This window comes from Lacerta agilis, chromosome 9 (genome assembly GCF_009819535.1).
Source record: "Lacerta agilis isolate rLacAgi1 chromosome 9, rLacAgi1.pri, whole genome shotgun sequence".
Taxonomy (NCBI): Eukaryota; Metazoa; Chordata; class Lepidosauria; order Squamata; family Lacertidae; genus Lacerta; species Lacerta agilis.
In genome coordinates this window covers 21,554,130-21,567,866 of record NC_046320.1, presented here as the reverse complement: position 1 = coordinate 21,567,866, position 13,737 = coordinate 21,554,130, and the positions used below count along the sequence as shown (strand labels likewise).

Genomic DNA, 13,737 nt, shown 5'->3' with positions numbered 1-13,737 from the left:
GTCTCAAAGCAGCTAACATTCTCCTTTCCCTTCCTCCCCCACAACAAACACTCTGTGAGGTGAGTGGGGCTGAGAGACTTCAGAGAAGTGTGACTAGCCCAAGGTCACCCAGCAGCTGCATGTGGAGGAGCGGAGACGCGAACCCGGTTCACCAGATTACGAGTCTACCGCTCTTAACCACTACACCACACATGAGTCAACTGACTACGTATGTGAGAATGACCACCCCCCACAATAGTTTTTCATGGTGTGCAAAGAATACTCATGCAAGTCAGTCACATGACCTGTATAAAAATAATGTAGGACGGAATCGTACAGGTTAACAATGCAGGAGAAGGACATATGTAAACATCATCTTTGGCACCCTGATTGCAATCAGTGGGACTACTTCAGAGTAGATGTGTTTAAGATAGGAATGCCAGTCTTGGGAATGATTATGGCTTACATTTGTGGGGTTTCACAAAGGCAGGTTGTACAGTAGACCCAAAACAACACTCCCGTCTCCCCTCTTATGGTGAATCTTTGTAAACGAACCAATTATACAAAAATAGAAAAGAAGAAGATTCAAACTTCCTTTTTCTTCAGAGGCAGGTACAAAGAACATGTCGATCTGTCATTCATGGTAGTTTTACTAAAATGATTTTAATAACATAAAGTGATTATGAACAGTACTGATTATGTTCCGTTAGTAACATAATGAGTTGCACATTTCAAGCTCTGCATTTTACTTAATTAATCAGTGTTACTACTAAGCATCCGGGACCTGCAGAGTGGTGGTTGGACAAGTGTTTACGTCTTTTTTTCCTGTTTTCCTCTATCTGAACAATTCTTAGAGCTACCCGACACTGGGAAAATCCTATTAGACAAATCTCATAGTCACACCTGCAGCTGAGTTTGGGAGACTGGAACTGTGAATAATATATTCTTTTTTTAAAAAGAAAAAAAACTGACTTGATTGGAGAATGGCAAGCTCCCTGTGACTGTCGCTAAAGACTTCAGCTTTCTAAGAGTCTAACAGCTCCAAATCTGCTTCATTTTGTGGCTGGCAGCACCAGTGGGATGTTTGATTTTGGAAGCCTGACAAATGAGTTAACGCTATTTGGAAGGAGAGATAACAAAGGTATTCGGATGTGTTGTGCCTCTTGTTTCCTGTGAGTAGTAGACTTTGCTTGGCAGCGTTCACATACCGAGGACTGATGTCCCTCGCGGCATCAAGTGAGCTATTACAAACAAAGACTGGCTGGGAATAAAGAAGAACCAAAACTCATCGGTTCCGATATCTAATGAGCGCTAGAGTGTTTTTCTCCTCTCTCTCTCTCTCTTTTTTAAAAAAGGAAATAAAAAACTCGGATGAACGACAGCAGAAGCTGAATCATGTTGCTTTGATTTCCTGTACCGTGGATAAATGACTCAAGAGGAATTTGTTTGGGATAAGGAAGCTGGAATTGGGAAATTTGCTAGGGCATGTGGGCACAATTGGAATGTTGAAAGAATGCCTGAAAGCAAACACACCTTTGGGTTGCTTCCTGTCAGGGATTGCCCGGCTCCTCGTGAGGAGACGGCGAGGGGAGGTCCTACTCGGGAGGAGAGCCGGGGCAAAGGTATTCCTTGTGAAGAGCGAGGGGAGAGAGATCCTCCTCTTGACAGGAGGACTACTCAAGAGGAAGGGCTGGTTGGAGGTCCTGCTCAGGAGGAGGGCAGGGAAAGAAGTCTTCCCCGGGAGGAGGACTAGGAGAGCTGCTCTTCTCGAGAGGAGGGCTCTCTACATTACAGGGAACCCCAGCCGCTTCTGTCGGCGGACTCCTCCTCCTCCTCCTCTAGCCTTTCACCTGAGCTCTCTCCAAGGGAGGAGGAGCTGCAGAGGCTGGGAGACTCTGGGCAAAGACCCAGCACCGCCAGCCAGAGAGGATCTGAGGGAGAACTGCCACTTCCGGAGCCAGCACAGCATCGGGGGGTCAGGAGGCACCGCAGACATCGTTTTAGGGTGCCTTGACTTTGGTTTTGGGCGGGAAACCGGAGAGGGGCACTTCCGGATTCTGAGCGGTCATGTTTTGAACTAGCTCTACATTGTAAGATAGTAATGCACAATAAATAGTCTTAGCAACTGAAGGCTCTGTCGTTACTCATGAGCAACACTTGGGAAAACCCTGACACTTCCTTCCCATCCTAGCAGAGGAAATCTTTCACACACATACCGTAATTCACTTTTCCATGGTTCTGGGTAAAAGTCAAATCTAGTAGAATTTAAACAGGCCCTCTTACACAGGGATGGGGAGAGTCAGGCATTGGGGGGGGCAAATGTGCCCCCCACAGGCCTCAGACCACTCCCACCCTTCCTGCACCCCAACTCACAAGCCCTAATAATTATTGCTCCTTGAGAATGTGTTCTTGAACACTTGATAATGCCTCTCCATTGGCTGGATAAACAAGAGAGGAGGATATGTCAGTGTATGTCAAAAGTAGTCTCCTGTGCAAAGGTAACATTGGTATTATAGTTGCTTTGCCCATTTCTGCCTCTCTCGCCCCATGCTCAAAATCTCACCTACCTACCAGCCACCTACCTCGAGTGTCATTATGAGCCAACATTTAAAAATGTGTCAACGCAATTAGTAGAAATTATAAAAAGAGTGTTCGTGAGAAATGAGGAGACCCATGATATCCGTATGGAGTTGATGCCAGACATTGTGGGATTTGAATTTTTTTTTTTAAAAAAAAAAAACCCTAAAAACTAAAGGATAATTAAAGAAGGCAGGCATTTCCAAATGGTGATTCAGAATCCATGCATTTAATCACAGCAGTTTAGATGGTGGCTTGTCAGGCTACACAGGTGGTGTGTAGTTAACAAAACAAGCAGAGGGATTTTAAAGAAAAATACCTCTCCACATCAAGGGATTGTGATAAAATGATTAGTGGCTTTTCTTAGAGGCAACTTTGTTATATATAATTTTTTTTTAATTGCTTTTCTTTTCTCTTTAGACAAACATCTCATATCAATAACATACATATAACACATCTTTTGTGGTTTCCAGCAACTGATATTGAGAAGCAGACTGTGAAGGCAGAGCATAACCATCGTGGCTAGCCTTATCCTTCAGCTTTGTTGTCTAGACCCTAAATGGCCTCAGCCCAGTATACCTGAAGGAGCATCTCCACCCCATCATTCAGCACGGACACTGAGGTCCAGCACTGAGGGCCTTCTGGCAATTCCCTCACCACGAGACGTGAGGTTACAGGAAACCAGGCTGCAAAAAATAAAAAAGATCATAAAGTAATTAGAGGTTGTGTCCAACATTACTCCTACTGTGACTATTATGCAGTTGGAAACCCATTTTGGCAAGCCATTCTGTACTACAGATTGAAGGGTTCTTGGACTCCGGTGCCCACACAGACTCTAAAATGGCTACCTACTTCTGGACTTCCTAAATTTCTATGCAAGTATTAAAGACATAGGAGGCCCTTTTGAGGCCAGCCACTGTCAACTAGAGTTGAGATATAATATTAACTTTCTTTCACCCTCAGTTTAGTTGTGTAGATTATTTTAATCTGCATGTTTTATTCATTGTTGCATTTTTCTCAAAAATGAGATATATTGCAGAGGGAAAAACCCAGAGATAACAAAATAGCAACAGTAGAATAATTATGTAGTTATTGCTATTCCTCCCCTTTTTTGTAAAGGCTTTATCTAGGAGACGATCGGAATATCTTTAATGAAACTTCAATATCTTGATTAAATTGCTGCCAGCCCTTGAAATAATTAGCATGCATATTACCAAGAAAGCTGCACTTCAGTTGAATTTGGTGTTTTCTAAATGGCTGGTGATTCAAATGGTGTTATGGGGGAGGAAAGCTTTGCGGCTCTCCAGATTTCCTTTCCTTTTATTGATGCTACTTTCTTAAAGAAATCTAGAAAACAGCATCACACTCCTGTGTGGCACATTACAATAAACACTTCTTTCAAATAAAAAAAGTAAAGAGATAATGCGCTTTTTAGAAGTGCCTCCAAAGATAAGTTGAGGGTTGGAGTGGGAATGCAAAACCATTAAGCAAATTGTCCTGTAAAGGTTACAGTGAATGAAAAAGTAAGAACTCAACACATTTGAATGATGAATTTCCCATTAGTGTTAAGTTTTGATCTGTTTTAATTGTTGCAACTTAATTATTTTATATTTTGCATATTTAAATGTACAATGGTTGGGAGGGAAATTAAGAGGGGCAGCAGTTAGTGGATTAGCAGTTTTATTAATCTGGAACAAAACTGAGTACATTCCAGAAAGTAGCATTAATTTTGTAGGTTTATATAAAATAAAAAAATTCCACGTGTTCTCACGTACGTGTTCTTTGATTGAGCAAAATGCATTGGGGGGGGGGTCGTGCTGCAAAAAACCCCCACAATGCTCAGATAGAGATTGTCAGCAAGGCCAAAATGGGGCCTCTGAGAAACAAGAGAGATGCAAGTTTGGGAGAACCTGAGGTTTGCAGAAGTAGGTTTTTTTTGGTGGATGGGGACAAATGGGGAAATCCTCCCCACCCCCTGTCTGGGGTGGAAAAATCAAAAGAGGACTTAGCATACTCATTCAGGTCAGTTGGAGAGCGTAAAAACAAGTGTATATGTGTGGATGTGGGTACATTGAGCTTTTTAAAGTATCCTGTCTGGAAGGAACCCTGAACAGGAACATTCCTGCCAGAAGGTGAGGATCCACTGCAGCCTTTTGTTGCAGATCTAGCATGGATTGTCTAGTCAATAAATTTGGCACTGAAATCAATTTAACTCTCATTTTGATGCAAAGCTTCGTCTTTACTTCCAATTCATGAGCCCTAGCCAAATATAGATCTACTTTTGCGTTTCCTTTCACATCCTGTTACCTGTTGTTGCTTACGTATATCCATTTTCGACACGAATACCCTCAAGGCGACTTTCAAACTAATCATAATAAAAATAGTAAATTCAGTATCAAAACTAAACACCAGTAAAAACCGCAAAATAAAACCAGCAGACGAAGCAGCTAAAAGCAGTTTAAAACCAATAGTATTAAAAGCGCAAGCAAACCTATCGCAAACCACATTTTATTGAGCTGTGTCCAGTACAAGCCGTTGTCTATAATGAGCATCAAGTTGAGCGCGTCAAATTTTCTCACTTCACTATAAAGCTCCTCTCAGTAGGGGCAGATAGAAGAATCCTCAGCCGAATATAGCAGCCGCAATGTTCAAGTTAGGCCATGGGTGTGGGAAGGCTTGTTGAACCAATTCGGCATCCAGTTTTGTTATTCTATCGCTCGTCTAAATAACTGTCACAGTTCTACTACCTTTTCTATTCCTCCAGGTTTGCTATAGGGTTGGTTCCCCCCCCCCAACTATGCAGTATGTTGGATTGAAAGACATTTGAGTGCTTTGCATGCCTTTTCTGACCACACACACACACACATACACACACAGTATATACACACGACTGTGGAAGTCTTCTCTGTCTACAGCTGAGGACTTTTCTGGCGCAAGCGAAAAATGATCCTGGCTTGGCTCCAACAAGCCATCGCAGTTCTCACAACACAGGAACCTGCACACCACCTCAGCTGCAATTCGGTGGAGTCTGTTCTCCCATTCACCTGCCTCCTGTCCTTTTTATTCTGGGTGCTTTGTGTCCCTTACGTAGCAACATAGCCATACTCGCCCTCTTTTGGCCTGCCCCTTCGACCTCCTTGCTTTGTTGGCTGCATTAAAACTTCCTCATGGACCACATCTCATCCACCATGCCCTGTGAGAATGTTTTTTTCCATCATAGGAACACTAGAAACTGGCATAGGTCCATCTAACTCCGTATTGCCTGTCACGGCTCTCCATGGCTTCAGGCAGGGAACCCTTTCCAGACTTTCTTAGAATCATAGAGTTGGAAGAGACCACAAGGGCCATCCAGTCCAACCCCCTGCCAAGCAGGAAACACCATCAAAGCATTCCTGACAGATGGTTGTCAAGCCTCCGCTTAAAGACCTCCAAAGAAGGAGACTCCACCACACTCCTTGGCAGCAAATTCCACTGTCAAACAGCTCTTACTGTCAGGAAGTTCTTCCTAATGTTTAGGTGGAATCTTCTTTCTTGTAGTTTGAATCCATTGCCCCGTGTCCGCTTCTCTGGAGCAGCAGAAAACAACATTTCTCCCTCATCTATATGACATCCTTTTATATATTTGAACATATTTCTTGGTGATGCCATTTTTCCACTGAGTTACTCTCTTCCAACAAGAACCATCTCCTGCAAGAACCATCACCTTTATTTTATTTTATTTTATTTTACTTTAAAAAAAACAAACCCTCGATTCTCCCATCTACCCTCCTCGCCTTTTGCATTTTGGCTTGTTGCTTTTCAGAGTTTTAAAGATAAAAGGATTAATGTTAAAAGAGAGAAGGAGATTATCATTATCACATTATCTCCACAGATGGTGCAAACAACCCATTTGGTAAACAACAGAGTCCTTGTTAATCCTGTATCTTTATCTTCCCCCAGTTTTAAGACTTTCCAAAGAAACCACTATTGATCTGAAAACCGTTGGGATATTTAGCTCAGGAAGTGTAACTGAAGGATGATTGACCTGTTTTTTATTAAGCCTTGCTAGGCTATGGTGTCAATTGTGTTTAATTGTGGCAACAAAGTGCTTTGTTCCGCAGGGAGACCTTGCAGAGGTACATATCTGCCACTGTAAACAACGAGTAGGTATTGTGGTCATTGTTGTTTCACCCTGGTGTTGAGAATCCAAGTAGGAACAACAGGGACCTGAACTTTCTGTAGCCCCTCATTGACTCAGAATGAGAAATGCAGGTGATAATCACCTCTGATAACATTGTTCTTGGTTAGCCATGTGCAAAATGCACCACAGGTGTCAGTTGTGGAGCAGAGGATGACAGCGTCTAGTCACGGGGAGCTCAAAAGCTTGGCTGAAAGACATCCGTGTAACTGAGCTGCATCAGTGCTATTTTATATTGTAGGTGTGAGCAATGAAGCGAAGTACTTTTGTGGTATCCTACCCCTCCCCAATTTGGGGAAACTTAGGCTGGGTCTTGCCATGTCTCCCCATTGTAGGGCAGGGATGTAGGGGTGATTTGCCTTCCCACATGAAGCAGGCCAGCGGCCTTTGAGGAACTGTTGTGCTCCCTTTGCTTGTGAGGTAGTGGTGGGCCTGACAGAGCTGCTTGGCATGAAGGTGGGATACAGCCGTGAATTTTGAATTACCCAGCTTTAGGGTTTCATGATTGATGGAGGACTAATAGGAGACCCAACAAAAGGACTGGTTTTGCATCACAAGTCCATTGCCCCCAAAATTTGGCCACCTGCCCCACACCTGATACCATATATGCTGCCAGGTGTGCGGCAGGTAAAGTTGTGGCTGCAAAGGCGCAATCAGGAGTATTTAAGTGTGCAAACAGGGCTTGCATTGGGTGCCTTTTAAATTTGACACTATGCAAGCTCTGTTGAAAGTTAGGGTTGTCCTGCAAACTCCACTTCTTTTTTACCTGTCCTGACCACCTGTTAAAGTGGCCCACATGAGAGGGGGGAGGTCAGCATCCGCTCTACAGCAAGAAATCTCAATGTTTATTAAAAAGGTAATTTTGTTCCTGATCTCCAACGTGCTGCTTTTCAATAGTGAAGTGCTATTTAATACAGTAAGTGCTACTATCGCAGTTCTGAGGTATTGCAGCAGCCAAAGCTGCAATCCCACAGCAGGAGCTGGTACCACCGATGGTGGTTCTTCAGGATCGTTAACTCCCTGTTGTCTTAAGGATGCACATACCCATGGGGGCGAGGAGCTGATGTCACCAGTACCAGTTGGGGCAGTAAATGGCTCTTAAGATCATGGAATTATGTGATGAGGCCATCAGCAAACTAGTGTGGTGAGTGCCCTGATGACCATTACTTTTCTCATACAATCGTATTGTGTTCTCTTCCTTTTTGGTATTGGAAGATTGGTATTGGAAGATTGATAAGTGGAAGATTCCATGTGGTCTGTATGGCTACAGGCATTTACTGTATATGCACTCAAGTTCTGCTGGTTTCCGTACAGTTTTTAAGCCCCATGTGGGATTGCGGCCCTATTATTCCTCTTCACTGCACTATATTGCCATAGTGTAATAATTACACTGCATTTTCATTCGAAGATACCATTCCTCTGCCAAGGTTGCATATTGTCTATATCAGGCATGTCCAACAGGTAGATCGTGATCTACCGGTAGATCACTGGACGTCTGCGGTAGATTACTGGTAGATCATTGGCTCCCCCAAGGAAGCTGAAAAACTGTGGCTCCCATTAAAAAAAGCTCAACATTTTACCTACTCCCAGTAAAAACCCAACAACTTTGACCCAACCCCCCCAAAATGGGCCTTCCTCCTTCCTAAAAAAAAAAGCTCAACAACTTTAACCTGAACCCTAAAAAGGGGGGTAGATCACTGCCAGCTTTTAACTCTGAGCAGATCGCAGCCTCTTGGGAGTTGGCCACCCCTGGTCTATATTATAGCAGATATGCAATATGTTTATCAGTGGCCCCATGCTACATTTTCTAGTCTTCATCATATTGTGGGGTGTCCTTGCTTCTCTTAAGTCATCAGGAGGACTTTCTCCCTCTACCGGCATCTTTCTCTATAGGGCCAGTACTTGGTTTTGCATTTTGGGGGCTGTTGGAACAGGAGTATTGCGTGTGATCGGTCCTGCTGGGCTGGGGGTTAGAAATGTTTGGGTCCTTCTATGTCCAAGGCCAAGCTTATATTTGAGCTAGGGCCGGACTGCTTTCACCCTGTTTTGAACTTTGGCTCCCAAACTGGGCATAATCAACCCACCTCTAAAACAAGGTGGCCGATGAAGGGGGAAAGCAAAGTGATTCATCGGGGGGGTGTGTTTATTAAAGCGAAATGGCTTTTTACTTCTGCTTCTAACCCCAGGTTGAATGGCCACCCATTGAAAGTGCAGCCATTTGCCTGTAACATCAAAAGCAGTAGAGCTGACAGACATTTGTCAGGTCACTTGCATGACTTTGTTCAGCTTGGCGGGTCACACATTGTGTTCCAATCAACGCAAGTGTGATTTGTGCCATTTTGAAGGTCCGTAGTTCAGTGGTAGAGCGAGCACCTGTCTTTCATGTAGAGTAGACATTAGTGAGCTAGATGGACCACTGGTCTGACTCAGTATAAGGAAGCTTCCTATGTTCCCATGATGTGCGGTGTGTTTTTTCTTTTAATACCATAAAGTGGTTTTTGTTGCTGTCTCTTCTTGGGAATCATAAACGGGCACATGATTAACTGAAAATGATGCTCTCGGTCCTGTGACTTTGGATTCATTCTTGTCAGGGGGACGTATGCTAAGTACCTTGTTAGAGGTGTATGGTGGCTTAGAAGAGAAGATTCATTGTAAGCCAAACAGAAGCCTTTGAATGTATGACTTGGAAATTACATGGCTGTACAGAGTGAAAGAAAGCTATTGTTCCCTATGGATGCCAAAGCAGCAAATAAAAGGAACGCATGCATGGAAATAAAAGCAAATATGCATTTTATTTTGGGGGGGGGGCTCAAAATGTTTTAGTGTGTGCATGTGCTTCTGTTAAACTTTCTCCAAAGAATAAAAGAGCTTAAAATGAATATAGAAATACCGGTAATAAGAGTGTCACATACTTTCCCATCTTTTGTGTCACTATTATGTAAAGGTAAAGGACCATTAGGTCCAGTCGTGGACGACTCTAGGGTTGCGGCACTCATCTTGCTTTACTGGCCGAGGGAGCCGGCGTTTGTCCGCAGACAGTTTTTCCGTGTCATGTGGCCAGCATGACTAAGCCGCTTCTGGCGAAACCAGAGCAGCGCATGGAAATGCTGTTTACCTTCCCGCCGGAGCGGTACCTATTTATCTACTTGCACATTTTTGGTGTGCTTTTGAACTGCTAGGTGGGTAAGAGGAGGGGCCGAGCAACGGGGGCTCACCCCGTCGTGGGGCTTCGAACCGAATAACCTTCTGATCGGCAAGCCCTAGGCTCTGTGGTTTAACCCACAGTGCCACCCATGTCCCACAGCACACATGCACACACACACACACAAACACCCCCTAAAAAACTAACTTTAAAAATATTCTCTTGGTAACTCCATGAGGTGAGTTAGTTGTTGAGTGATGGGCCCAGGCTCAGCCAGTTCTGATTCATGCATTCATAGTGTTTCCATGTACAATGGAACCTTGGTTCTCGAACACCTTGGCACTCGAACATTTCGCCTTCCAAATGCCGAAAGCCCGGAAGTAAGTGTTCCGGTTTTTGGAACCCGAACGTCCGATGCGGTTTGTCGGCTACTGTTTATGGGGCACCTGGACCAGTCAGAATCCGTGTCTTGGTTTTCGAACGTTTCGGATGTTGAATAGACTTCCAGAACGGATTGCGTTTGAGAACCAAAGTTCCACTGTAGTTGTTGTTGAAGTTGCCTATGGAAAAGGCCGGACGCCTCTCTAAATATTAGGGAGAGATTGCAATACCAGGTGCTCCCCAAGATCTGGCATCGGTGTGGCAAGTTCATAACACACACGCCCCATTGTAGCTGTGGTAATGGAGCTATTCCACATGTGTTAATTGAGTGTATGAATAGGCTCCATGAACTTTATGACTCGGCAGAAATTTAAAACCTAATCCTAGCCAACATGCTACTCAATATACCACACTTAAGGTCAAAATATGTTGCGTGCTTAATTACAACCATGGAGATGGGGTTTTTTTTTGGGGGGGGGGTTGAAACACACAGGGAGAGGAGGGTTGGGTTGAGGACAGAAGAGGGAAGATGTCTTACCACCCCTGCATGCTGTTATTTTTGTCACAATCCCTCCCACCCCAAGCAACTGTAATTGATTTAAGAAGAAAAAAAGAGAGATAGCAGCATGCTACACATTAAGTGTAACATGTAGTTTGGCCCCCAGTCTTTGTTGATTGGGAGGGGTCTCTATTAATTGGGTTGATTAGATTCTGTAGAGAATCTGACCTTCTCTCTCTGCCTTATCATCTGCATTTAACTGCCTTTGGATTTCTCACTAGCTGGAGTGTTTATCTGACACCCTCTCAATCCATTGTACTTCTAAGAGCTGCTAAAGTTGCAGGTTAAATAAATTTGGTACTGCCCTATAATCCATGCAAACTTCATTTGCAGGCTGAGCCTATGGCATTGTCCCTAATGCTGAAAAAAATCAACTTTTTTTCAATTAATTAATTGAATTGTTCTTAACATTGGTATCAAATGAGCACGCTGTGAGCCAAATGCGGCTACACTGGTTTTTGTTTTTGTTTAACTTTTGTGGACAGCTACAATAATACATAAGCAAACGATAATACATAAGCTGTCAGATTTAAACTATCTCTTGAAAAGAAAAGAATTCCCATAGCTTCCCCTTCTAGGGAACATACACTGTTTGCGTGGCTTAACTGTGATAAGACATACACCGTAGCTGAACTCAGGTACTTGAACTTAGACCTCCCCAAGATGGCCAGAATTAATTTAACTCCCTTTGATTCAGAGCTGTAGCTTAGTAGGAGAGCGTATGCTTTGAATTAATAAGGTCCCAGATTCAATCGCCGACCTCTCTGGGTAGGGCAAGGAAAAAGAGCCACACGGCATCAGAGGGCATATCTTACAGATGTTCTCTTCCTGTGCAAATGCCAGAAGAGGAAGCTGGAAAGCTAGATTTCTTCCTCCTTTGTTAGCATGTAGGCATAATGCGGAGGCAAAACCTTGAGGGACACATACCACTCTTCCATATTCAAACAAAGAAAGACTGGATGAAAGAACAATAATTTGGATGTCTTTATAGATAAGTCCTCTTAATTGTAAATAAGACTTAATAAGAGGCCAGTTTTCCTTCATATTCACATCATACATTTAAAACACATTGCTGTCCCCCAAAGAATCCTGGGAATTCTGGTTTGTTAAAGGTGCTGAGTATTCTCACTCTTAGGTGTAAGGTACAGTTCCCAGGGTTATTTATGGGATGCCATGTTCTTTAAATATATAGTGCTGATGTGACTATATCTCTTAGAGCTCATTGTTGTTTGTGTCTCTGGATTTCTAACAACCTGGCCTTGAAGGAGGAGCTGGTGAAAAAAACCCAAGGTATACTAAAAGTCCTTCCTCACCTTCACAGTGAATGTAGGAAGGCACTTTCTAAAACTTTTCAGTGTATCTGAAGAAGTGTGCATGCACACGAAAGCTCATACCAAGAACAAACTTAGTTGGTCTCTTAAGGTGCTACTGGAAGGATTTTTTATTTTTTATTATTTTGTTTTTTCAGTGTAAGGGAGAGATTCTCATGATTTTATGGCAAGGGGGATACCGTCCAGATGTAGCAGCAGATGATAAGTTTCTTTTCAGTTTTTTAAACCAACAGCAGATTTTTCTGCAGCTTTAACTTCCGGCAAGATTGTTCAGCCGAGCAACATCCATCTTCATTAGGAAACAGAGGCCCAGTGGGAATAACAGTATATCATGATAAAACATCATTACCACGGAACTGAATGGAAAAGAAGATGGCTGCCCCCATGGGCAGCCCATGATGGTAGCCATCTTTTCCTTTCTCAGCATAATGTCCGGATAGGGTTGCCAGGTCTGCTTCCAAAAAATAGTGGACAGGGGGGGTGGGTTTAATTAAAATTACATTATATATTTTCTTACAAACATTTTAACACACATTAAAATACCATTTCATCATAAAGCTTTTGAATTAAAAATGTCCACTATTTTGTGGAAAAAAATAGTGAACATATTGTGAAAAAAGTGGACTGTCCACTCAAATAGTGGACACCTGGCAATCATATGTCCGGAGTAATGGTGCTATGTTGTGATGTAGCCTCAGGGCATCTGTTTGCTAATGAAGACTGATGCTGAAATTTTTGCCTTGTCTGAAAAGATTTAATCCCGCCCCAAAATCAGATACTTTCTTTCCACTCCTGATATATCGGGGACTGTCTTCATGGAGGCTTCATTGGTGCTTTTGATGTGATGTTTTCACACCCTTGCTGTGGGAGCACCCAAAAAACAGCCTGGTTTAGCAGCCAATAAATTTCAGTCAGCAGCCATGATGTAATACTCGAATCGTGTTTTGAAAAGAAGTTAAACTACAAATCAAACTGACGTAGGCTTGTGCAACATGATTTTAAAAAAAACACCAATGAAAGGAAATGTACGAAACACTAAACACTAAATTTTATTTTTGGCAGGTGGTACCAGACCTTCTATTATTCCGGCATTTTCCACTTTGGTTGTGAATAGTGGACAAGAGTTAAAGCTGTTGTGTAGTGACGATGGCCCTGTGACCTGGGATTTTCGGAGTTCGGACCCATCAGCAAAGCCCCTCAATGCAAAAAAGAAGGAGTTACACATAAGTAAAGCAGAAGCAAGCCACACAGGAACATATACATGTATAAACACAGAGAGATTGAACAACTCAATTTATGTTTTTGTTAAAGGTAAATATTATTGTTTGTTTTCCCCCTCCTCCTTACCTTAAAACTTGGTTTGTGCTTCCATTTATATTGATCACATTGGTGCTTTTGAGGTGATGTTTTCACATCCTAAGAAACCAGTGTATCGGATGAAAACGACCCTTCAAATACCTGCTGCACCGCAAGGTTGTCTGAACAAACGCTTAGGTGTGTACCAGTTAAACTATCACTGAAACATAGGTGTAGGCTACTTGCTATGCATCATTCTTGGACTTGGCAGTCTTGATCTAAGACCTCATCACCC

The 13,737-nt window shown here is 43.0% G+C and overlaps 1 protein-coding gene across 2 annotated transcripts in view; it reads left to right on the top strand.

Moving 5' to 3' along the window:
* KIT (KIT proto-oncogene, receptor tyrosine kinase) overlaps window positions 1-13,737 on the top strand; it is a 76,671-nt gene that overhangs the window by 15,389 nt on the left and 47,545 nt on the right. The window contains exon 2 of one of the 2 annotated variants that reach the window (XM_033160416.1): window positions 13,209-13,457. The exons of the other annotated variant lie outside the window; for it this stretch is intronic. Coding sequence (XP_033016307.1) covers window positions 13,209-13,457 — 249 coding nt within the window. The remainder of the gene's footprint in view (window positions 1-13,208; window positions 13,458-13,737) is intronic. 2 annotated transcript variants of the gene reach the window in all.